The sequence below is a fragment of the Babylonia areolata genome, chromosome 30 (assembly GCF_041734735.1).
Source record: "Babylonia areolata isolate BAREFJ2019XMU chromosome 30, ASM4173473v1, whole genome shotgun sequence".
In the NCBI taxonomy this organism is placed as follows: Eukaryota; Metazoa; Mollusca; class Gastropoda; order Neogastropoda; family Buccinidae; genus Babylonia; species Babylonia areolata.
In genome coordinates this window covers 10,394,763-10,414,142 of record NC_134905.1, presented here as the reverse complement: position 1 = coordinate 10,414,142, position 19,380 = coordinate 10,394,763, and the positions used below count along the sequence as shown (strand labels likewise).

General features: G+C 45.0%; 1 protein-coding gene across 1 annotated transcript in view; it reads left to right on the top strand.

The window, feature by feature from the left end:
* LOC143275661 (amine oxidase [flavin-containing]-like) overlaps positions 1-19,380 on the top strand; it is a 109,655-nt gene that overhangs the window by 69,717 nt on the left and 20,558 nt on the right. Inside the window, exons 9-11 of the mRNA XM_076579936.1 lie at positions 919-1,007; positions 4,506-4,665; positions 8,194-8,290. Coding sequence (XP_076436051.1) covers positions 919-1,007; positions 4,506-4,665; positions 8,194-8,290 — 346 coding nt within the window. The remainder of the gene's footprint in view (positions 1-918; positions 1,008-4,505; positions 4,666-8,193; positions 8,291-19,380) is intronic.

Here is a 19,380-nt window from a genome sequence, read left to right as displayed (position 1 = left end):
ACAACGCCCCGTTTCAAAACTCGATTGTTGCCCAGACGGAAGCACGGTCTTGTGGCTATGAAATCCTTCATCATCCCCTCACTCAACCGACCTCGCACCATCTGACTTTCACCTCTTTACACCCAAGAAGTCATTTTTGAAGGGCAAGCACTTCCCAGACAATGAAACGCTTATTTCCGAGGTCAAGTCGTGGCTTCTGGCGTAACCTGCAGACTTCTACAGACAAGATCTTCAAGCTGCATAAAGCGATAGGAGAAGAATGTCACTACCTTGGTGGTACCTTTGTAGAGAGAGAGACTGGGCCAAGTTATTTTCATCTCAGTCCATGGGAAGTGGGTCAGAGGAAATCTTTAAAGAACATCCCTCGTATATGCCAAGGTCATAAAGGCAATGCTGTTTCAAACCTTGAAACCCAGTCACAGAAGGATGAAGTGTGTATTTTCTAGAAATATGTTTCTGTCGAGAATCGTTCAGTTCCTCACAGTAGAAACGAAACTGCTGTTCCATTTCAGGCTAGCAGTGTTACCACATGAGATCTTGCTCTGATACAGCAATGTGACGATTTTGTGTGACTGCAGTTTGGACATAACTTATCTAACTCTTATATAGATATCATGGCTATATTTATTGGTAACTGACGTAAAGTGGGACTCCTTTTACACGAAGATTTTGAATGTTTGGTATACACTGAATCTAGTGTTACTCCTGGTACGATCATTCTACTTTTGGTAGTAGCAACCTGTTGGTCTGTGTTTGGAGGATCCGAGGACACTGTGTTGATTTGCCACACCCTGATTTCCACCGCTAAGCCCCAACCCATCCTGTTTCGATTAGTCTGTGTTTGAAGAATCCCAGGACTATGTGTTAATTTGTCACACTTTGATTTCCACCACAAAGCCTCAACCCGTCCTGTTACAGACAACGTGCTGCTGGGTCACCCTGTCAGCAGGATTCAGAGAGACACTGGCCGCGTAGTGCTGACTGATGTCCAAGGAAACACTTACTCGGTTAGTCTTCTTCTTCCCCTGCAGCGGTGTTTTTGTGAGGGGTTATTTTCCATCCATTCAGTCATTCATTTACTCACTTGACTGATGGATTCATTAATTCATTTGTTTATTTATTTATTTGATTGACTGAAAAATTTCTGTATTCATTCATTCATTCATTCATTCATTCACTCATTCATTCACTTATTCATTCATTCACTTATTCATTTAATCATTTATTTATTTATTTATCCATTCACTTATCTATATATTCATTCATTTATTTAGTAGTTTTATTTTCAATGTTTCTTTTTGTCCTTTCTCAGAAGATAACAAAAGATATGAGTGCCAATGTCCGTGTGATATCAACGTACGGCACGTTTTACTCGTATACTCCGTCCAAAATGTCGCACGGATCGGCCTCATGTTATGCTTTCGTGCACTATTGGCACGCAAGCTGGTTTTAGTCGAAAGTGTGTGTGTGTGGTGTGTGTGTGTGTGTGTGTGTGTGTGTGTGTGTGTGTTGGTGTGTGTCTATATCTGTGTCTGTGTGCACCATGCAGGGCGCTGTGTCTGTGTGCACCATGCAGGGCGCTGTGTCTTTGTCTGTGTCGTGGCCTTATCGACAACACAAGGCAGTAAAATGTGACAACTATACAGTTAATTGACAGTGGCATCAAGGGTTACCTGGAATATTGTGCAGTGGTGGCCTAGTGGTAATGCGTTCACACAGAAAGCAAGAGAATCTGAGCGTGCGAGATCGAATCCCACACTCATCAGTTTCTCCCCCTCCAATAGACCTTTAGAGGTGGTCTGGACGTTAGTCATTCGGATGAGATAATAAATCGAGGTCCTGTGTGCGGCATGCATTCAGCGCACGTAAAAGAACCTACGCTAATATGAGGGTTACATCTATCTGGCAACATTTCATAGTAAACTCCACTCTAATATACATGTGTGTATGTGTATGTATGTGTGTGCGTGCGTGCGTGTGTGTGTGTGTGTGTTCGTTCTTTAGTTTAACGTCTTTTCACTGTAAGTGATATTAGACGAGGGTAGGAAAAAAATCGAGTGGGAGGAGGGGGAGGTGGGTGGGTGGGTGGGGGGATTACTGTGTACGCATGCGAGTAAGTGAAAGTGTGTGTGTGTGTGTGTGTGTGTGTTACATATAGAAAATGATTGATTTAAGTTTTGTTAAAAAAACAACAACAACAAAAACCATAACAATATAACATATTTCTAATGAAAAACTAACAACTATAACAGCGAACCAACTGGACTATTTAACAAGGAGTTGAAAAAGTCATACATTAGCATTCACGTCTAATGTTAAAACTGAAGACGATTGGATTATCGGGACATATGTATAACTTTATAAAAGACTTCTTAGAAAACAGAAAAAATCAGGCTAAAATAGGGAATACGTATTCATCTACACGAACATTGTAGACAGGTATTCCTCAGGGCTCTGTAATTGCTCCAATATTGTTTAACGTTCTAATGAATGATCTACCAAAGAAACTAACAAAGAATGTTATAACGGTTCAATACGCTGACGATAATATTCATGTGGATGAAAGTTACAATCAAAAAGAATACGCCTGCCCGATATATGAATTACACAAAAAAAGCTATATCAAAATGAATTAAACACAGTAGCAAATTATATGAGCGAGAATGGTCTGCAAATATCAACCGAAAAAACACACTTGATGCTTTTTAATAATGGATCAAGTCCAGCAACATTGCCTTCCTTTAAAATCTACGATAACACCCTGGAATATAAAAAAGTAGTTAAATTCCTTGGAGTACACCTTACATCAAAATTAACTTGGAATCATCATATCGATTACATTTTAACAAAGGCCAGGAAAGCATTAAACTCCTTGAAAATAGTATGCAAACAACCATGGAGCCAGGACATATTCATTCTACTACACCTTTGCACATCACTTGTTCGGTCAAAACTTAAAAATGCACAAAAAGTATACTTCTGTGCACCGAAATATTTATTGAAAAAAATTCAAAGCATAGACTGCAGAGCATATAAACTGGCACTTGGCTTACCAGTCCATGCTTCCAGTAAGAAAACGTACAGTGCAGCGGGAGTATTACCATTAGAGGATCAAAGAGAACATGCGTGTAGTAAATTTGTCTTGAGAAGTTTAACGGACGAAAATGATTTGGAATCAGAAATAACTCTCAAATCCGACCGCGATTTTCCAAAGAGAGCTAGATCTATATCCTCTCATACCACACTGGGAACATACACGTCAAGTATTTTAACAAATTCCGGCGTGAATAAAACCCCACATTTTGCTAAAAGGTCTGTAGTATCACCTACACCTGTATGGGAACTTCAAAGAGCGCAATTTGATATCGATCACACTATCTGACCAAAGATGACAACATAAATTTACTTACATTACATGTACGAATCCATTTGGAAGAGAAATACCTTAATCATCTAAACATATTTACAGACGGCTCTGTTGTAAATGATAGAGCTGGTGCTGCTTTCGTTATTCCAGACCTTAACTTTCAAAACTCATTTCAACTGGGAGAGAATAAGTCCATCTTCACAGCTTAACTCATAGCAATTCTAATGGCGTTAAATTTCATGATATCCTTTCCGAAAACTATATTTCAGATTCTATTTTGTGTTGATTCTAAATCAGTTCTTCACGCTATTGAACTTATAAAAGAAACGGTTAGGTATGAACTCATTATTGAAATTAACCACTTGATTCACGAACTCTTACTAAGAGGCTCTCACATAACCTTTTGCTGGATTCCTTCTCATTGCGGTTTTTACTATAATGAAAAAGTTGACATTCTGGCTAAAAAAAAGGAGCTAGAAGCTCCACGAAGGAGTTGGATTTAAATATTTCGCTTTCACTACAGGAATGTTACACCATGGTAGAAAAAGTCCAATGGTCAAAATTTCAGTTTGAGGAAAAACACACCGATAACTCGGAGTTACATAAGAACATACAGAAAATGTATAGTTTCATGGGAAAACATTACCATAATGATTTTCATAAGAGGCAAATCATTTCTCTAATCTGCAGATGGAAAATGAATTGTTTTAGGACAAAATATGTCAGTAATGTTTCTTGCATCTGTGGTGCTCACATAACAGCCGATCATATACCTACTTGCGATATGTTAAAGTCTCAAATCCCTGAACTGAAATCATCTTCAGTGTTGACGATCTTCAGCAGTCCATTGCTAGTGTGTGTGTGTGTGTGTGTGTGTGTGTGTGTGTGTGTGTGTTAGTGTCCGCGCGCGCGCGCGCGCGACTGAAAACTAACTGAATGACACAGAAAACGAATCATGGACGCCTAAAGGCAGTTCTTGGTCGGCTCGACCCATGCAGGCAGCATGTTGTACAAACGAATCCGTGTTTATAAAGCGCTCAGTATTTTGTCTCTGACCGAAGATGGGCGCCATATGTAGTATCCATATCTATCTGTTTATCTATATGTCTGTCTGTCTGTCTGTCTGTTCATATTGCAGGCCGGACACTGTATCATGGCATTGACCCCCACCCTGCAGTCCCGCATCCACTGGTTCCCCCCTCTCCCCGCCTCCCGCAACCAGATGATGCAGCGTCTGCCCATGGGCTCCGTCATCAAAACCTTCATGTACTACAGCACGCCCTTCTGGAGACACAAAGGTCAGCAGGTTAAGAAAGGTCAGAGATCCCTTAGCTTTTTACAGCCATCAGGGCAGTTATTTCTTATCCAGTGTTTATATGACAGGGCTTGGCAAAGGCCCTATCCTCTCCTTCCGTGTTAACCTTTCCCAACCGAAGTCAGGTATCCATTCACAGCAGGGTGCAGTGGGGGAAAATCGGAGGAAAGTGTCTTTCCCAAGGACACTACACCATGACGAAATAGGGCTGCAACGTGATGACTAGTGAACACTGGACCACAAGTTCAACGCCAAAGCGATTCTGCCACGATGCCTCTTCAGAGGAGGGGCCTAAAAGGGTGTATGCCTCTTCAGAGGAGGGGCCTAAAAGGGTGTATGTCTCTTCAGAGGAGGGGCCTAAAAGGGTGTATGTCTCTTCAGAGGAAGGGCCTATTGAAGGGCCTAAAAGGGTGTATGTCTCTTCAGAGGAAGGGCCTAAAAGGGTATATGTCTCTTCAGAGGAGGGGCCTAAAAGGGTATATGCCTCTTCAGAGGAGGGGCCTAAAAGGGTGTATGTCTCTTCAGAGGAAGGGCCTAAAAGGGTGTATGTCTCTTCAGAGGAGGGGACTAAAAGGGTGTATGTCTCTTCAGAGGAGGGGCCTAAAAGGGTGTATGTCTCTTCAGAGGAAGGGCCTAAAAGGGTGTATGTCTCTTCAGAGGAGGGGCCTAAAAGGGTATATGCCTCTTCAGAGGAGGGGCCTAAAAGGGTGTATGTCTCTTCAGAGGAGGGGCCTAAAAGGGTGTATGTCTCTTCAGAGGAGGGGCCTAAAAGGGTGTATGTCTCTTCAGAGGAAGGGCCTAAAAGGGTATATGCCTCTTCAGAGGAGGGGCCTAAAAGGGTATATGCCTCTTCAGAGCAGGGGCCTAAAAGGGTATATGTCTCTTCAGAGGAGGGGCCTAAAATGGTGTATGTCTCTTCAGAGGAGGGGCCTAAAAGGGTGTATGTCTCTTCAGAGGAGGGGCCTAAAAGGGTGTATGTCTCTTCAGAGGAGGGGCCTAAAAGGGTGTATGTCTCTTCAGAGGAGGGGCCTAAAAGGGTGTATGTCTCCTCAGAGGAGGGGCCTAAAAGGGTGTATGTCTCTTCAGAGGAGGGGCCTAAAAGGGTGTATGTCTCTTCAGAGGAAGGGCCTAAAAGGGTATATGCCTCTTCAGAGGAGGGGCCTAAAAGGGTATATGCCTCTTCAGAGGAGGGGCCTAAAAGGGTGTATGTCTCTTCAGAGGAGGGGCCTAAAAGGGTGTATGTCTCTTCAGAGGAGGGGCCTAAAAGGGTGTATGTCTCTTCAGAGGAGGGGCCTAAAAGGGTATATGCCTCTTCAGAGGAGGGGCCTAAAAGGGTGTATGTCTCTTCAGAGGAGGGGCCTAAAAGGGTGTATGTCTCTTCAGAGGAGGGGCCTAAAAGGGTATATGCCTCTTCAGAGGAGGGGCCTAAAAGGGTATATGCCTCTTCAGAGCAGGGGCCTAAAAGGGTATATGTCTCTTCAGAGGAGGGGCCTAAAATGGTGTATGTCTCTTCAGAGGAGGGGCCTAAAAGGGTGTATGTCTCTTCAGAGGAGGGGACTAAAAGGGTGTATGTCTCTTCAGAGGAGGGGCCTAAAAGGGTGTATGTCTCTTCAGAGGAGGGGCCTAAAAGGGTGTATGTCTCTTCAGAGGAGGGGCCTAAAAGGGTATATGCCTCTTCAGAGGAGGGGCCTAAAAGGGTATATGCCTCTTCAGAGGAGGGGCCTAAAAGGGTATATGCCTCTTCAGAGGAGGGGCCTAAAAGGGTGTATGTCTCTTCAGAGGAGGGGCCTAAAAGGAGGGGCCTAAAAGGGTATATGCCTATTCAGAGGAGGGGCCTAAAAGGGTGTATGTCTCTTCAGAGGAGGGGCCTAAAAGGGTGTATGTCTCTTCAGAGGAGGGGCCTAAAAGGGTGTATGTCTCTTCAGAGGAGGGGCCTAGAAGGGTATATGCCTCTTCAGAGGAGGGGCCTAAAAGGGTGTATGTCTCTTCAGAGGAGGGGCCTAAAAGGGTGTATGTCTCTTCAGAGGAGGGGCCTAAAAGGGTATATGCCTCTTCAGAGGAGGGGCCTAAAAGGGTGTATGTCTCTTCAGATGAGGGGCCTAAAAGGAGGGGCCTAAAAGGGTATATGCCTCTTCAGAGGAGGGGCCTAAAAGGGTGTATGTCTCTTCAGAAGAGGGGCCTAAAAGGGTGTATGTCTCTTCAGAGGAGGGGCCTAAAAGGGTGTATGTCTCTTCAGAGGAGGGGCCTAAAAGGGTGTATGTCTCTTCAGAGGAGGGGCCTAAAAGGGTATATGCCTCTTCAGAGGAGGGGCCTAAAATGGTGTATGTCTCTTCAGAGGAGGGGCCTAAAAGGGTGTATGTCTCTTCAGAGGAGGGGCCTAAAAGGGTGTATGTCTCTTCAGAGGAAGGGCCTAAAAGGGTGTATGTCTCTTCAGAGGAGGGGCCTAAAATGGTGTATGTCTCTTCAGAGGAGGGGCCTAAAAGGGTATATGCCTCTTCAGAGGAGGGGCCTAAAAGGGTGTATGTCTCTTCAGATGAGGGGCCTAAAAGGGTGTATGTCTCTTCAGAGGAGGGGCCTAAAAGGGTGTATGTCTCTTCAGAGGAGGGGCCTAAAAGGGTGTATGTCTCTTCAGAGGAGGGGCCTAAAGCGCACGTGGGTTTTGTTAGTTGTGTTTTTATAATATCAATGATATTGCTTTATTTACTTTTTATGACTGATATGTTTCAACTTCATCGTATGTTCATATTCCATTCATTGTAACTTTTACATCTGTGAATCCATTAGAGCTTGCTTCTGCTTGTATTGTAGCGCTATTTATAAATGTATTATCAGAATTATTATTATTAACAATGCAAGACAGGCAATTTTTGGGCAAATTTTGTTTGTCCATTTTAAGTCACGGACACATACTCACAACAACAACAAAATACACTGTGTATAAAAAGCTTTTTTTATTCAGCTTTTCTGACTGATACAACTGTGTAAAAGCCCTCTGTGTGTATTGGATCTCCCTTATCACGTCTGATAACAATGACTTAAAACCACATTCAGACTTTGATAAATGTGCAAGTCAACAGGCCAGCTGAAGAACTTTAAAGAGATTCGTATTTTGAATACATTATGAAATTTGTCTTCGTGAAAAGACAATTCAATCGTAACATCGCCCCTATCTTGAAATACAGCTTCATTATCAATTATTCTTAGAACATGACCATTCAAAGCCCACTGAATGTGTAGTCTGCACCATAAACGTGTTGTTATTATCATCATTATTATTGTTGTTGTTGTCGTCATTATCATCATCATCGTTGTCGTCTTCATCATTACTTGCATAATTGAAATATGCATGTAATAATTAATAAACACAACACAAACACACGCATGCACTCACACAAACACACACTCACAAACTCACTCACTCACTCGCTCGCTCACACGCACACACTCACGCACACTTACACCCTAACACCCCCCTACACAACAGAATAAAAGCGGTACAGTTTGTGTGCAGGTATGTGTGGGTCAGCAGTGATCCATGACGAGGAAGGACTAGTCAGTGTGTGCCTGGACCACGTCATGCATGACGGCACCTTCCCCGCCATCATGGGGTATGTGCTGGGCAGTCAGGGGGTGTCACAGGGTGTGTCACATCACCTTTTTGTCCCCCCCTGTTTCACCACACCTTTTTGTCCCCCCCCCCCCCTGTTTCACCACAACTTTTTGTCCCCCCCCCTGTTTCACCACACCTTTTTGTCCCCCCCTCCCCCTGTTTCACCACACCTTTTTGTCCCCCCTGTTTCACCACACCTTTTTGTCCCCCCTGTTTCACCACAACTTTTTGTCCCCCCTGTTTCACCACAACTTTTTGTCCCCCCCCTGTTTCACCACACCTTTATGTTCCCCCTGTTTCACCACACCTTTTTGTCCCCCCTGTTTCACCACACCTTTATGTCCCCCCTGTTTCACCACAACTTTTTGTCCCCCCCCCTGTTTCACCACACCTTTTTGTCCCCCCTGTTTCACCACACCTTTTTGTCCCCCCTGTTTCACCACACCTTTTTGTCCCCCCTGTTTCACCACACCATTTTGTCCCCCCCCTCCCTGTTTTACCACACCTTTTTGTCCCCCCTGTTTCACCACACCTTTTTGTCCCCCTTTCCCCACTGTTTCACCACACCATTTTGTCCCCCTTTCCCCACTGTTTCACCACACCTTTTTGTCCCCCTTTCCCCACTGTTTCACCACACCTTTTTGTCCCCCTTTCCCCACTGTTTCACCACACCTTTTTGTCCCCCTTTCCCCACTGTTTCACCACACCATTTTGTCCCCCCCCCTCCCTGTTTCACCACACCTTTTTGTCCCCCCTGTTTCACCACACCTTTTTGTCCCCCCTATTTCTGTGGGGGTTGTCACACTCTACGGGTCATAGACATTCACACAGAGGACCTTCCTTTTCCATGGTAGATGTCCCAACATTTCTGCAGCAAATTTGTTAGTTGTTTTTTTTTATGGGACAGTGTTGCTGACCCTTTGACCACCCCCAACCTGAATGACCAGTGGATTACTATTTCTCTGGTTTTTACCATTCAACCTGTCCGGCTTGGGTAGCCCTACCAGGAGACGAATCTCCCGCCGGCATAGCTCTCCGGGTCATTGAGACACACAAGCTACCCGACCATAGCAATCCAACGGGGAGTTACAGGACGTAGACTCCCTCACACAGAATGACAGACTGTCCCATAGTGACCAACAACCACAGAATGACAGACTGTCCCATAGTGACCAACAACCACAGAATGACAGACTGTCCCATAGTGACCAACAAAACCCTCACAAAAGGTCCAAGACACACCTGCCGACACTGTCCACAAAGCAGCACATGACTGACACACGTACACGTTCATTTTAGATTAATTTTAAAAAAAACAACAACAACGAAGACTTATAAAAAATGAACAACAACAACAGCAACAAAGTCACGACACTACAGGCAACCAAGTCACGACACTACAGACAACACAGTCACGACACTACAGACAACACAGTCACGACACTACAGGCGACACAGTCACGACACTACAGGCAACACAGTCACGACACTACAGACAACACAGTCACGACACTACAGACAACACAGTCACGACACTACAGGCAACACAGTCACGACACTACAGGCAACACAGTCACGACACTACAGGCAACACAGTCACGACACTACAGGCAAACAAGTGTTGGCCTAGTGGAAGCCAGAGAATTTGAGGGATCGAGTCCCACACTAGCCAGAATTTTTCCCCCTCCACAAGACCGTAAGTGGTGGTTTGGACGCTAGTCATTCGGATGAAACGATAAACCGAGGTCCCGTGTGCAGCAGCGCACGTAAAAGAACTCGCAGCAACGAAAGGGTTGTACCTGGCAAAATCCTGTAGAAAAATCTACTTCCATCGAAAAATACACATGCATGGAAAAAAAGAAAAAAATGTATAGGTGGCGCTGCACGCGCTCTCCCCGGGAAGAACAGCCCGAATATTCTGCTGTGACAAAAATAATACATATCAGTAGAATACAATACAATACAACTACTACCCAAACGACCCCTTTAAGAACCAACCGACTTCAAAAACAAATGTTATGTATAACTATGTGTATCTTCAGGTAAGTTTTTTTTCAATTCTCTGGTGAAAAGGAGATGGAATGGTCAACCTCAGAGGCATGTTATGTGCATGAATGTGATTATACTTTACCTAATTTTTTCCCATGTGGTTTTTGTTAGTTTGTGTTGTTTTTTTCAGGCTTAACAGGACCATTGTTTACCGTTTTTTCACCCGTGATAATGGCCCTGTGAGGCTGGATGGGCTGTAAGCAACACTTGATAAAACAAAGATGAAGATACTGACGAATGCCAATAAGCCGTTAATCTCATTTCACCGAGCCTCTTCACCAGTACCGTCCATGTAGTTGTGTGCAAACTGTGCCCTCACAGACATGTAGTTTATTTAATAACTATGCCTTCGGGAAATCGCTGGACAACATTGCCTTTAAAGCTGGACGACCTCAAGAGAGCGAAAGTTGCAGGACTTGTTTGATCCATAAATGTAGGTCAAGGTGATAAGACCAAATGAAAAATGTCAACAGTTTGAAAATTGTAAACATAGATTAAGCAGGTGACACAGATTAAAGAAAGAAAAGAAAAAAAGACCCTATTAATAATTAAATCATGGTAGTATATAGACCGTAACGAAAATTTTTATTTCCAACAAGACAAGAGGGGCAAGGCCTCCAGGATTCACTTGTGATACACACTTAAAGAAGTAATAGTTAAAATGTTTGGGTTTTTTTTTCAATTGATTTGTTAAAATGTGCTCTATATTTGTTATTATGATTATATAACGCTTCGCGTTAATATAAAAAGGCTTCAAAGCAGATTCGAACCGTGCGTATTTGGGTTGAAAATACGTGGTTTTATACACAGCACTAACGTAGGTCTACCTTGCCTTTGCCTTTCGCCCTTAACTCCTGTTGGAGTCGTCGGGGCGCCGTCCTGATATTTCCACCAATGTCCTCCATCCCTTGTGGTTGTGTGTCAGTGCCTGAGTCTCTGCCAACGCTTTCCCTGTCCACTCCTCAATGTTGTTGTTCTTCTGTCTTCCCTCTTCCTTCCTCCTTCCACGGTTCCTTGTAGAACGGTCTTTGCAAGGCCATCAGATCGCGTCACGGGGCTGTACCATTTCGCATGCGTACAGGAATATAGAGAATACCAATGCACGCAAGAGTCTGATCTTGTGCTGCATGGAGATGTTGTTATCCCTCCATATGCTCTTCAGTTTGGAGAGTGCAGTCATAGTCTGTGCAGCTCTTGCAAGGATTTCTGGCCTTGATCCTTGGTCACTGATGATTACCCCGAGGTATTTGAACTGCTGCACTGTCTCAAGCTTCTCTCCATGGACTGAGATGTCTGCTGTGATGGAATCATAGTCATTTGTCATGAGCTTAGTTTTCTCGGTACTTAATTCCATTCCATATTTTGTGGAGGCTGTGCCAGGCTGACTGACCAGGCTTGCCAGTTCGTTCTCTTTCCCGGCAAGTCCATCAATGTCATCAGCTAATCTGAGGTTCGTGATGATTCTCCCTCCAATGCTAACTGTACCCACATGGTCTTCAAGGGCATCGCTCATGATTCGTTCCAAGAAATAGTTGAAGAGGGTCGGGGAGAGGAGGCAGCCTTGACGGACCCCCACGGAAGTGTGGAACCACTCTCCGATGTCGGCAAACTCCCTGGGTAAACACTGCGCTGGTTGCGTTGGTGTACAGCTGCTGGATGGTATAGATCAGCTTCTGTCCCATGTTGAGCTTCTTCATGTTGGCCCATAGTGTGTCATGCCAGACTCGTCAGACGCCTTTATGAAGTCTACAAAGATGTGCTAGAACTCTCTCTGGTGTTGGAGGTATTTCTCACAGAGGATGCGGAAGTTAAAGATTTGCTCAGTAGTGCTTCTGCCTTTTCGGAAGCAGGCCTGATCTTTGGTGATGATGTTCTCAGCTTGAGGTCTCAGTCAGTTCAGTATGATCCAGAGCATTACTTCGCTGTCATGACTGATTAGGCTGATGGTACGGTAGTTCTGGCAAAGTTGGAGATTGTCTTTCCTGGGAAGCACTGCGATCAGCGATTGAGTCCAGGGTTTTGGCCATTCTCCTGTCTGCCAGATCTTGTTGCAGGTGATGGTAAGCATGTCTATTGTGGCCTCTCCTCCATGCTTCAGTAGTTCTGCAGGGATGTTGTTGACTCCTGCTGACGAGCCGCTCTTCGGTGATCGTACTGCGGCTTCGACTTCTTCACGCATTATCGGGTAGTCATCCTCATTGGAAGATTCTTCTACGTTCGGTACACTTGGATCCCCTCCCCCCTGCTCTGATGTTTGTACAGCTGTGAACAGTATTGACTGATTGATATGGATACTTCTGTAGTGCCTATCCTCGGTCGGAGGACAAGCTCTAAGCGTTTTACAAACACGGGGTCATTTACACAACAGGCTGCCTACCTGGGTAGAGCTGACTGACGGCTGCCATTGGGTGCTCATCATTCGTTTCCTGTGTCATTAAATCAGATTTCAGGCACGCACACATCCACACTCAGACAAATATGTAACATTTAATATTTTACGTGTATGACCGTTTGGTTTATTTACCCCGCCATGTAGGCAGCCATACTCCGTTTTCGGGGGTGTGCATGCTGGGAATGTTCATGTTTCCATAACTCACCAAACGCTAACATCGATTACAGGATCTTTAATTGTATTTGATATTGGACAGTATTCTGTCCACCTTTTCATAATTTTCTTTTCCTCAGTTTGGCAGATGCCATTCTTATCTTGGATGGTGTTCACTTTGGCCTGTTTTTCTTTTGTCAGATGTTTCACCAGTTTTTCAACTGCCTTTCTGCTGTTGTTGTTGGAAAGGCTGTCTTCGATGTCAGCACATTGTTCTTCTGTCCTTCTTTGGTTTGCCTCATTCTTTTCCTTCTGATTTCCGTGTTGATCTTTCTGTATTCTGATTTCCCTTCTGGGGTGTTCTTCTCCTTCTTCAGTTTCCTCATTGTGTCACACAGGTCCAAGATTTTGTCGGTGACCCAAGGTTTTGACTTTTCCCAAGGACCTTGGCAGCTGTTTCTGTCATTACCTTGCTGCAGTTGTTTGTGAAGGCCTATGGGTCTTATTCAAGGAGTAGCAGTAGTGCAAATTTCCCACTGACTGCTGCTTGGGATTCTCCAGAGATTGCAGGATCTTTCAGCTTTTCGAGGTCGAAACTTAGCGGGTGTTTTGGAGCTTCTTGTCTATCCTCAAGTGCACTCTGAAGTTCATCATGACTGGTTCTACCAGTCACGTTCAAAAATTATTTAATTAAGCATGTTCTTTTAGCGTAATAAATCAACAACGGTAATCGAAGTAATAACGCCGTTTAACTCGTGTTATTTTGGTTTATCTCGGGCATTTAACCCTCTTACCCCCAGGACGCTCAGCATTAATCACCCCTGAAATCCCATGCCAAGGTAAATAACTCTTGCGATTTTCGATAGTGGGTAATTATAAACGTTGATTAAAGATGTAATTACCTTCTTTTGTTGCACATGTTTATTTTTCCTGCATTCTACACATAATAAAGTTGCAGAAGAATTTTTGTTTCCAGGCTCATGTTGCTTTGTATTTACATTTTTTAAAAAATAAATAAATGTGTCAAATTTGATGGTTAACTTTGAAAAAAATTCTTTTAATTACAGTATGATTTTCTTTGAAATAAGTTTATCTGGTCTGCAGTGGCTTCTAACACATCTTCTTTTTATTCTTTTTCTTACTCAACTTGAATTCCAACAATGAACATGCTGATTTTTATGTTCTTTTCATTTTGAGGGATGGTGTGTTTTCCTATGATGGTCGGGAGAAAAACAATAGCAAACAAACAAAAACAAACAACAAACCTACCTCACATGTAATTTCTCCACAATGAAAAGCAAAATCATGAAGATCGTGCAGAATGCCAATAAGTATCAGTGCAATCAACGACTGACAGCATCGATTCTGACAGTTTGGCGATCGATTTATGATTTCAGAGGTCCAGCGATCGATTCACGATTTCGGAAGTCCGGTGATCGATTCACACTCGAGTACCAACTACACTCTCAATATCTGTAAAACTCAGTCAGTGGATGTCTAGGTCACTCAGTACGATCAACTTTACAAAATTCTCACGCAGAAATCATCTTCAGAATAGTCGTTCGGATTACGCTACTAATCCATTTGACAAGCAAAATCAGGAAGATCGTGCAGAAAGCCAGTAAATATCAGTGAAATCAAGACTAACTCACTGATAGTATCGATTTCGGAGGTCCAGCGTTTGAGTCATGATTTCGGAGGTCCGGCGATTGATTCACATTCAAGTGACCAACTTCACTCTCATTGTCGGTAAAACTCAGTCAGTAGAGGGGGTTTGCGCATGCGTGGAGGAAAGAGGTTTGTCTCTGTCCTCTCCCACCAAACAACCATTTTCAACTCCAAACAGCGGTTTTTACCCAATTCTCTAAATTCCCCTAGCCCATATTGCTTTCCTGGACAACAGAAAACCTACCAGTGAAGTTTTCAAGCCCATCATAACTCTACTTTGGTGTCCAGATCAAGACTGAAGTTCACAACTCAGAATTCAAGATGGTGGCGTCCGATGCTTACTGACTGCCTACAGTGTTAGGGGGCCTATTATTGACGTTGATTAAAAGGACTCACCAAGCAAAACTGTAAGTAGAAACCTTATTTATCAAGTATGAGAATTTTCATCTGTATGAAGACCATCCAAAGAACACACAATGACATGTGAAAAACTTTCCCGGAACAAAGTGACTCCGCAACAAACAACATATCAAAATTCTAGTTCTAGAACTTCTATTTTCGATCTTACTGACCTTCTTAGGAGTAGGAGTAGGACTGTTCCTGAGCTCCACAGTGCCTCCTAGACACGAAATGCCCACACAGCCCCAGAAATCCAGCAGTATCTCCTCCCAAGGAGCACCCTCTCAGACAAAATCCGAAGAATCCAAGTTCCCCTGTGGTACATGCGATCGCACTGTCTCCTGGTCAGAACGTGGTGTCGAATGTGATACCTGTGGCCAGTGGTTTCATCTTGCCTGTCAAAGCATACCATCTAACGCTGAGGAGTATGAAAAACTGGGCGAAAGTGATGTTGTATGGAGATGTGTAGTGTGTGACAATGCAAACTACAGCACAGTTGCCTTCGACCTGTTTGGACTTGATGCAGCAGCACCAAGTGCTATCCAGGGAGGAGACATCTCCTCTTTGCAAAGTCCCTCGGAAACGTCACTCTCATCGGCAGACTTTAAGCCCATCCACTCATCCACACCCTCCCGAGCTACTAGCCAAAACAAACAGTTTAACCGGCCTCTAGGACTTCTGAACATCAGCTTTCAGTGCAGTCGAGGCAAGACAGCAGAAATACAGAATCTGATTGACAGTACAAAGCCTGATATTGTAATAGGCACTGAAACATGGCTCGATTCACATGTCTGTTCCAGTGAGCTCTTCCCTCCTCACTTCACCACCTTCAGGAAGGGCAGGGATCGGCTTGGTGGGGGAGTATTGATAGCTGTGGCGGGTCATCTACCATGCCAAGAGGTGGAGGAGTACTGATAGCTGTGGCGGGTCATCTACCATGCCAAGAGGTGGGGGAGTACTGATAGCTGTGGCGGGTCATCTACCATGCCAAGAGGTGGGGGAGTATTGATAGCTGTGGCGGGTCATCTACCATGCCAAGAGGTGGGGGAGTACTGATAGCTGTGGCGGGTCATCTACCATGCCAAGAGGTAGGGGAGTACTGATAGCTGTGGCAAGTCATCTACCATGCCAAGAGGTGGAGGAGCTGTCAGTGGATGGATGTGAACTGCTCTGGGTGAAGATCAAGCTGAAAGGAAGAAAACAACTCCTAATAGCCGCCTACTATAGGCCCAAAACTAGTGACGCGATCAGCCTAATGAAGTTTGAGACCTCCATCCAACGGGTCACATCAACAAACGCTATTGTCATCATTGGAGGTGACTTCAATTTCCCTTCCTTTGACTGGCCCACCAAGACACTGAAAAGCCCAGCCAGATGTGTAGAAATCCACAACCAGTTTCTTGACTTGATCAATGACGCTGGATACGAACAGCTCGTCACATTCCCCACAAGAGGAGAGAACACTCTAGACCTCTTCCTCACGAGCCAGCCATCCCTAGTGCCGCGGATTGAGCCCCTCCCTGGACTCTCTGACCATGATATTGTCTACCTGGAGTTTAACACCAACCCAGCGTATCAACGCTCATCAAAACGCACAGTCCCCCAATTCTCCAAAGCGGACTGGCTTTCACTGAAATCATGTTCAACGGAACTCTCTGATACAGTGCTGGAAACCTTTGATGCAAATAGTGATGCAGAACAACTGTGGCACACACTAAAAGAAGGTATCGCCTCCATGACCGAGAAACACATCCCCAAGAAAACCATAGGCGGAAAAAACAACAAGCCCTGGGTAGACTATGCCACTCTCAGGATGATCCGACGACGGGACAGGCTGTACAAACGGTGGTAAAAGACCGGAAGCCAGGAATTGTGTGCAGAACTGAAGAAGCTGAAGCGCAATGTCCAAAGAAACCTGCGCCGTTCTTACTGGAGATACACTGAGAACATGTTCAAAGACAGCACGAGTGAAAGACCAGCGACGAACAAGAAATTCTGGGCATACATTAAGGCAGTACGTACAGAGGCGGCAAATGTTGCCCCACTAAAGGAAAACGGCAGACTTGTCTCGGGTGCAAAAGAGCGAGCAGAAATGCTAAACAAGCAATTTCACTCCGCCTTCAGTGCGAAAATCACCTGCAGCAAAGAGTTCACCGACAGAACTGGTCTACCATCAGACCCCCCATCAGACTCTCCTACCCTAAGCAACATAGAAATCTCAGTAGCAGGAGTTACCAAGCTCTTCAAGGATCTAAACCCCAGCAAAGCTCCTGGCCCCGATGACATCAGCCCGAGACTGCTATGTGAGCTTGCTGAAGAACTGGCTCCTGCTTTCACACTCCTGTACCAGTGCTCCCTCAACACCGGAGTAGTTCCGAGAGACTGGAGGATGGCCAACGTCACCCCAGTCTTCAAGAAAGGCGAGCGCTACCACCCAGAAAACTACCGCCCTATTTCCCTGACCAGCATACCATGCAAAATAATGGAGCACATCATCACAAGCACTGTTATGAACTTTGCAGAAAAGAATGGAATCATCACCGAAGCACAGCACGGTTTCAGACGCCAGCGATCCTGTGAAAGCCAGCTCATTGGACTTGTAGACGAGCTCTCAGTAAACCTTGAAGCCGAAAAACAGACAGACGCTCTCATCATGGACTTTTCCAAAGCGTTCGACAAAGTCTGCCACTCCCTCCTGCTCCACAAGATCCACTCCCTTGGCATCACAGAGAAAGTTCACACCTGGATCAGGAAGTTCCTATCAGACAGACAGCAGTCTGTAGTGGTGGATGGAGCCACTTCCAGTCCTGTTCCTGTAGAATCTGGAGTCCCCCAAGGCTCTGTTCTTGGGCCTTGCCTGTTCCTGCTCTACATCAACGACATGCCGACCGGACTGTCCTCCACTGCTCGTCTCTTTGCTGATGATACTCTGCCACAAAACCATCTCCTCCACCAGCGACCAGCAAGCCCTACAAAAGGATCTCGATTGCCTCGCAGAATGGGAGCAGAAGTGGCTTATGAGCTTCCATCCAAACGAATGTCAGACACTGTGAGTGAGCCGGAAGAGAGACCCCCTACCATCAGAGTACATCTTTCGTGGCCACACCCTTGATGTGGTCAGCAAATCCAAATACCTCGGCATCACCATCATCTCTGACCTTAGATGGACCCCCCACATCTCTAATGTCTCCAACCGAGCCAACAAGACCTTAGGCCTACTCAGACGGAACCTGAAAGTAGGCTCCCAGCACATCAAACAGCAAGCCTACCAAACACTGGTCCGCCCAACCTTGGAGTATGCCAGCTCTGTGTTGGACCCCTACACAGAGAAGGACATTAACAAACTTGAGACAGTACAACGCCTGGCTGCTCGCTGGGCGACCCATCGACACAGGAAAACATCCAGTGTGCAAAACATGATGGAGACTCTTCAGTGGTCTCCCCTCAAAGAGCGAAGGAGAAAGGCAAGACTGGTTAACTTTTATAAGTTCCATAGCGGCAGTCTTATCATCAACACATGCCACAAGCCCTCTCAAAATCCTTCAGCATCCACAGGGACCCGAGGATCGCATCCAGCAGCGTACCACCTCTCCAACTGCAGGACGCTGTACAGACAAAAATCTTTCTTTCCCCGAACCATAACAAACTGGAACAGCCTTCCTGCTGAGATTGCCCTCAGCCCAGCCCTGGAAGGCTTCAAATCCCGAATCTGATCACCTCCCCCCCACACCCCCATACCTCCCCCCTCCCCCCCCCCCCCCCCACCCCCCATCCCCTGGCCCAGCAAACTCTACCTCAGGAAACCTCAAAAACACGCAAACCCCCTTATAGTCTACAGAATCTTCACAATGATGAGGGCGGTAGTCAAGGGAAAGAAGAAGTCGATATCTAGGTCACTCAGTTCAATTGATTTTTACAAGATTGTCATGCAAAAATCATTTTCACCGTTCAAAGTCATCTTCAGAATCGGCATTCAGATTACGCTAAAACTCTCGGAAATCATCAAACTCGTCTTGCAACTTTAAAAATTCACAACTTTGTCAAAATTCAAGCAAATCGGACTCTGAAAAGTGCAAAATGCATGGCAGGAAGTCCTGAAAATGAGGCTGTGAATCTCGCGAGAGTCTCGTTTATGTAAACAACAATGGCTGCGTTCATAGTAAGCACGTGTTTAGACGGCGGTACCGGGCAGGTTCGGGTGTTACACTGCAAACCAAGATTGGGCGGGTTAGGTGTATAATGGTTAAGAAGTCCGAGGTAAAGGAGACGTTCCGATCGCCTCAAACACCGCAATTTGTGGCCGTTTTCTCTAGATCTGCAGAGATCCGTGTTCGACAAGCTTCAGCAGTTACACTCACTGAGAAACTACGACATTGTCTATTCAATTTATCTTCAGTGTTCAGTCTACTTAATTTAGTATCCACTTT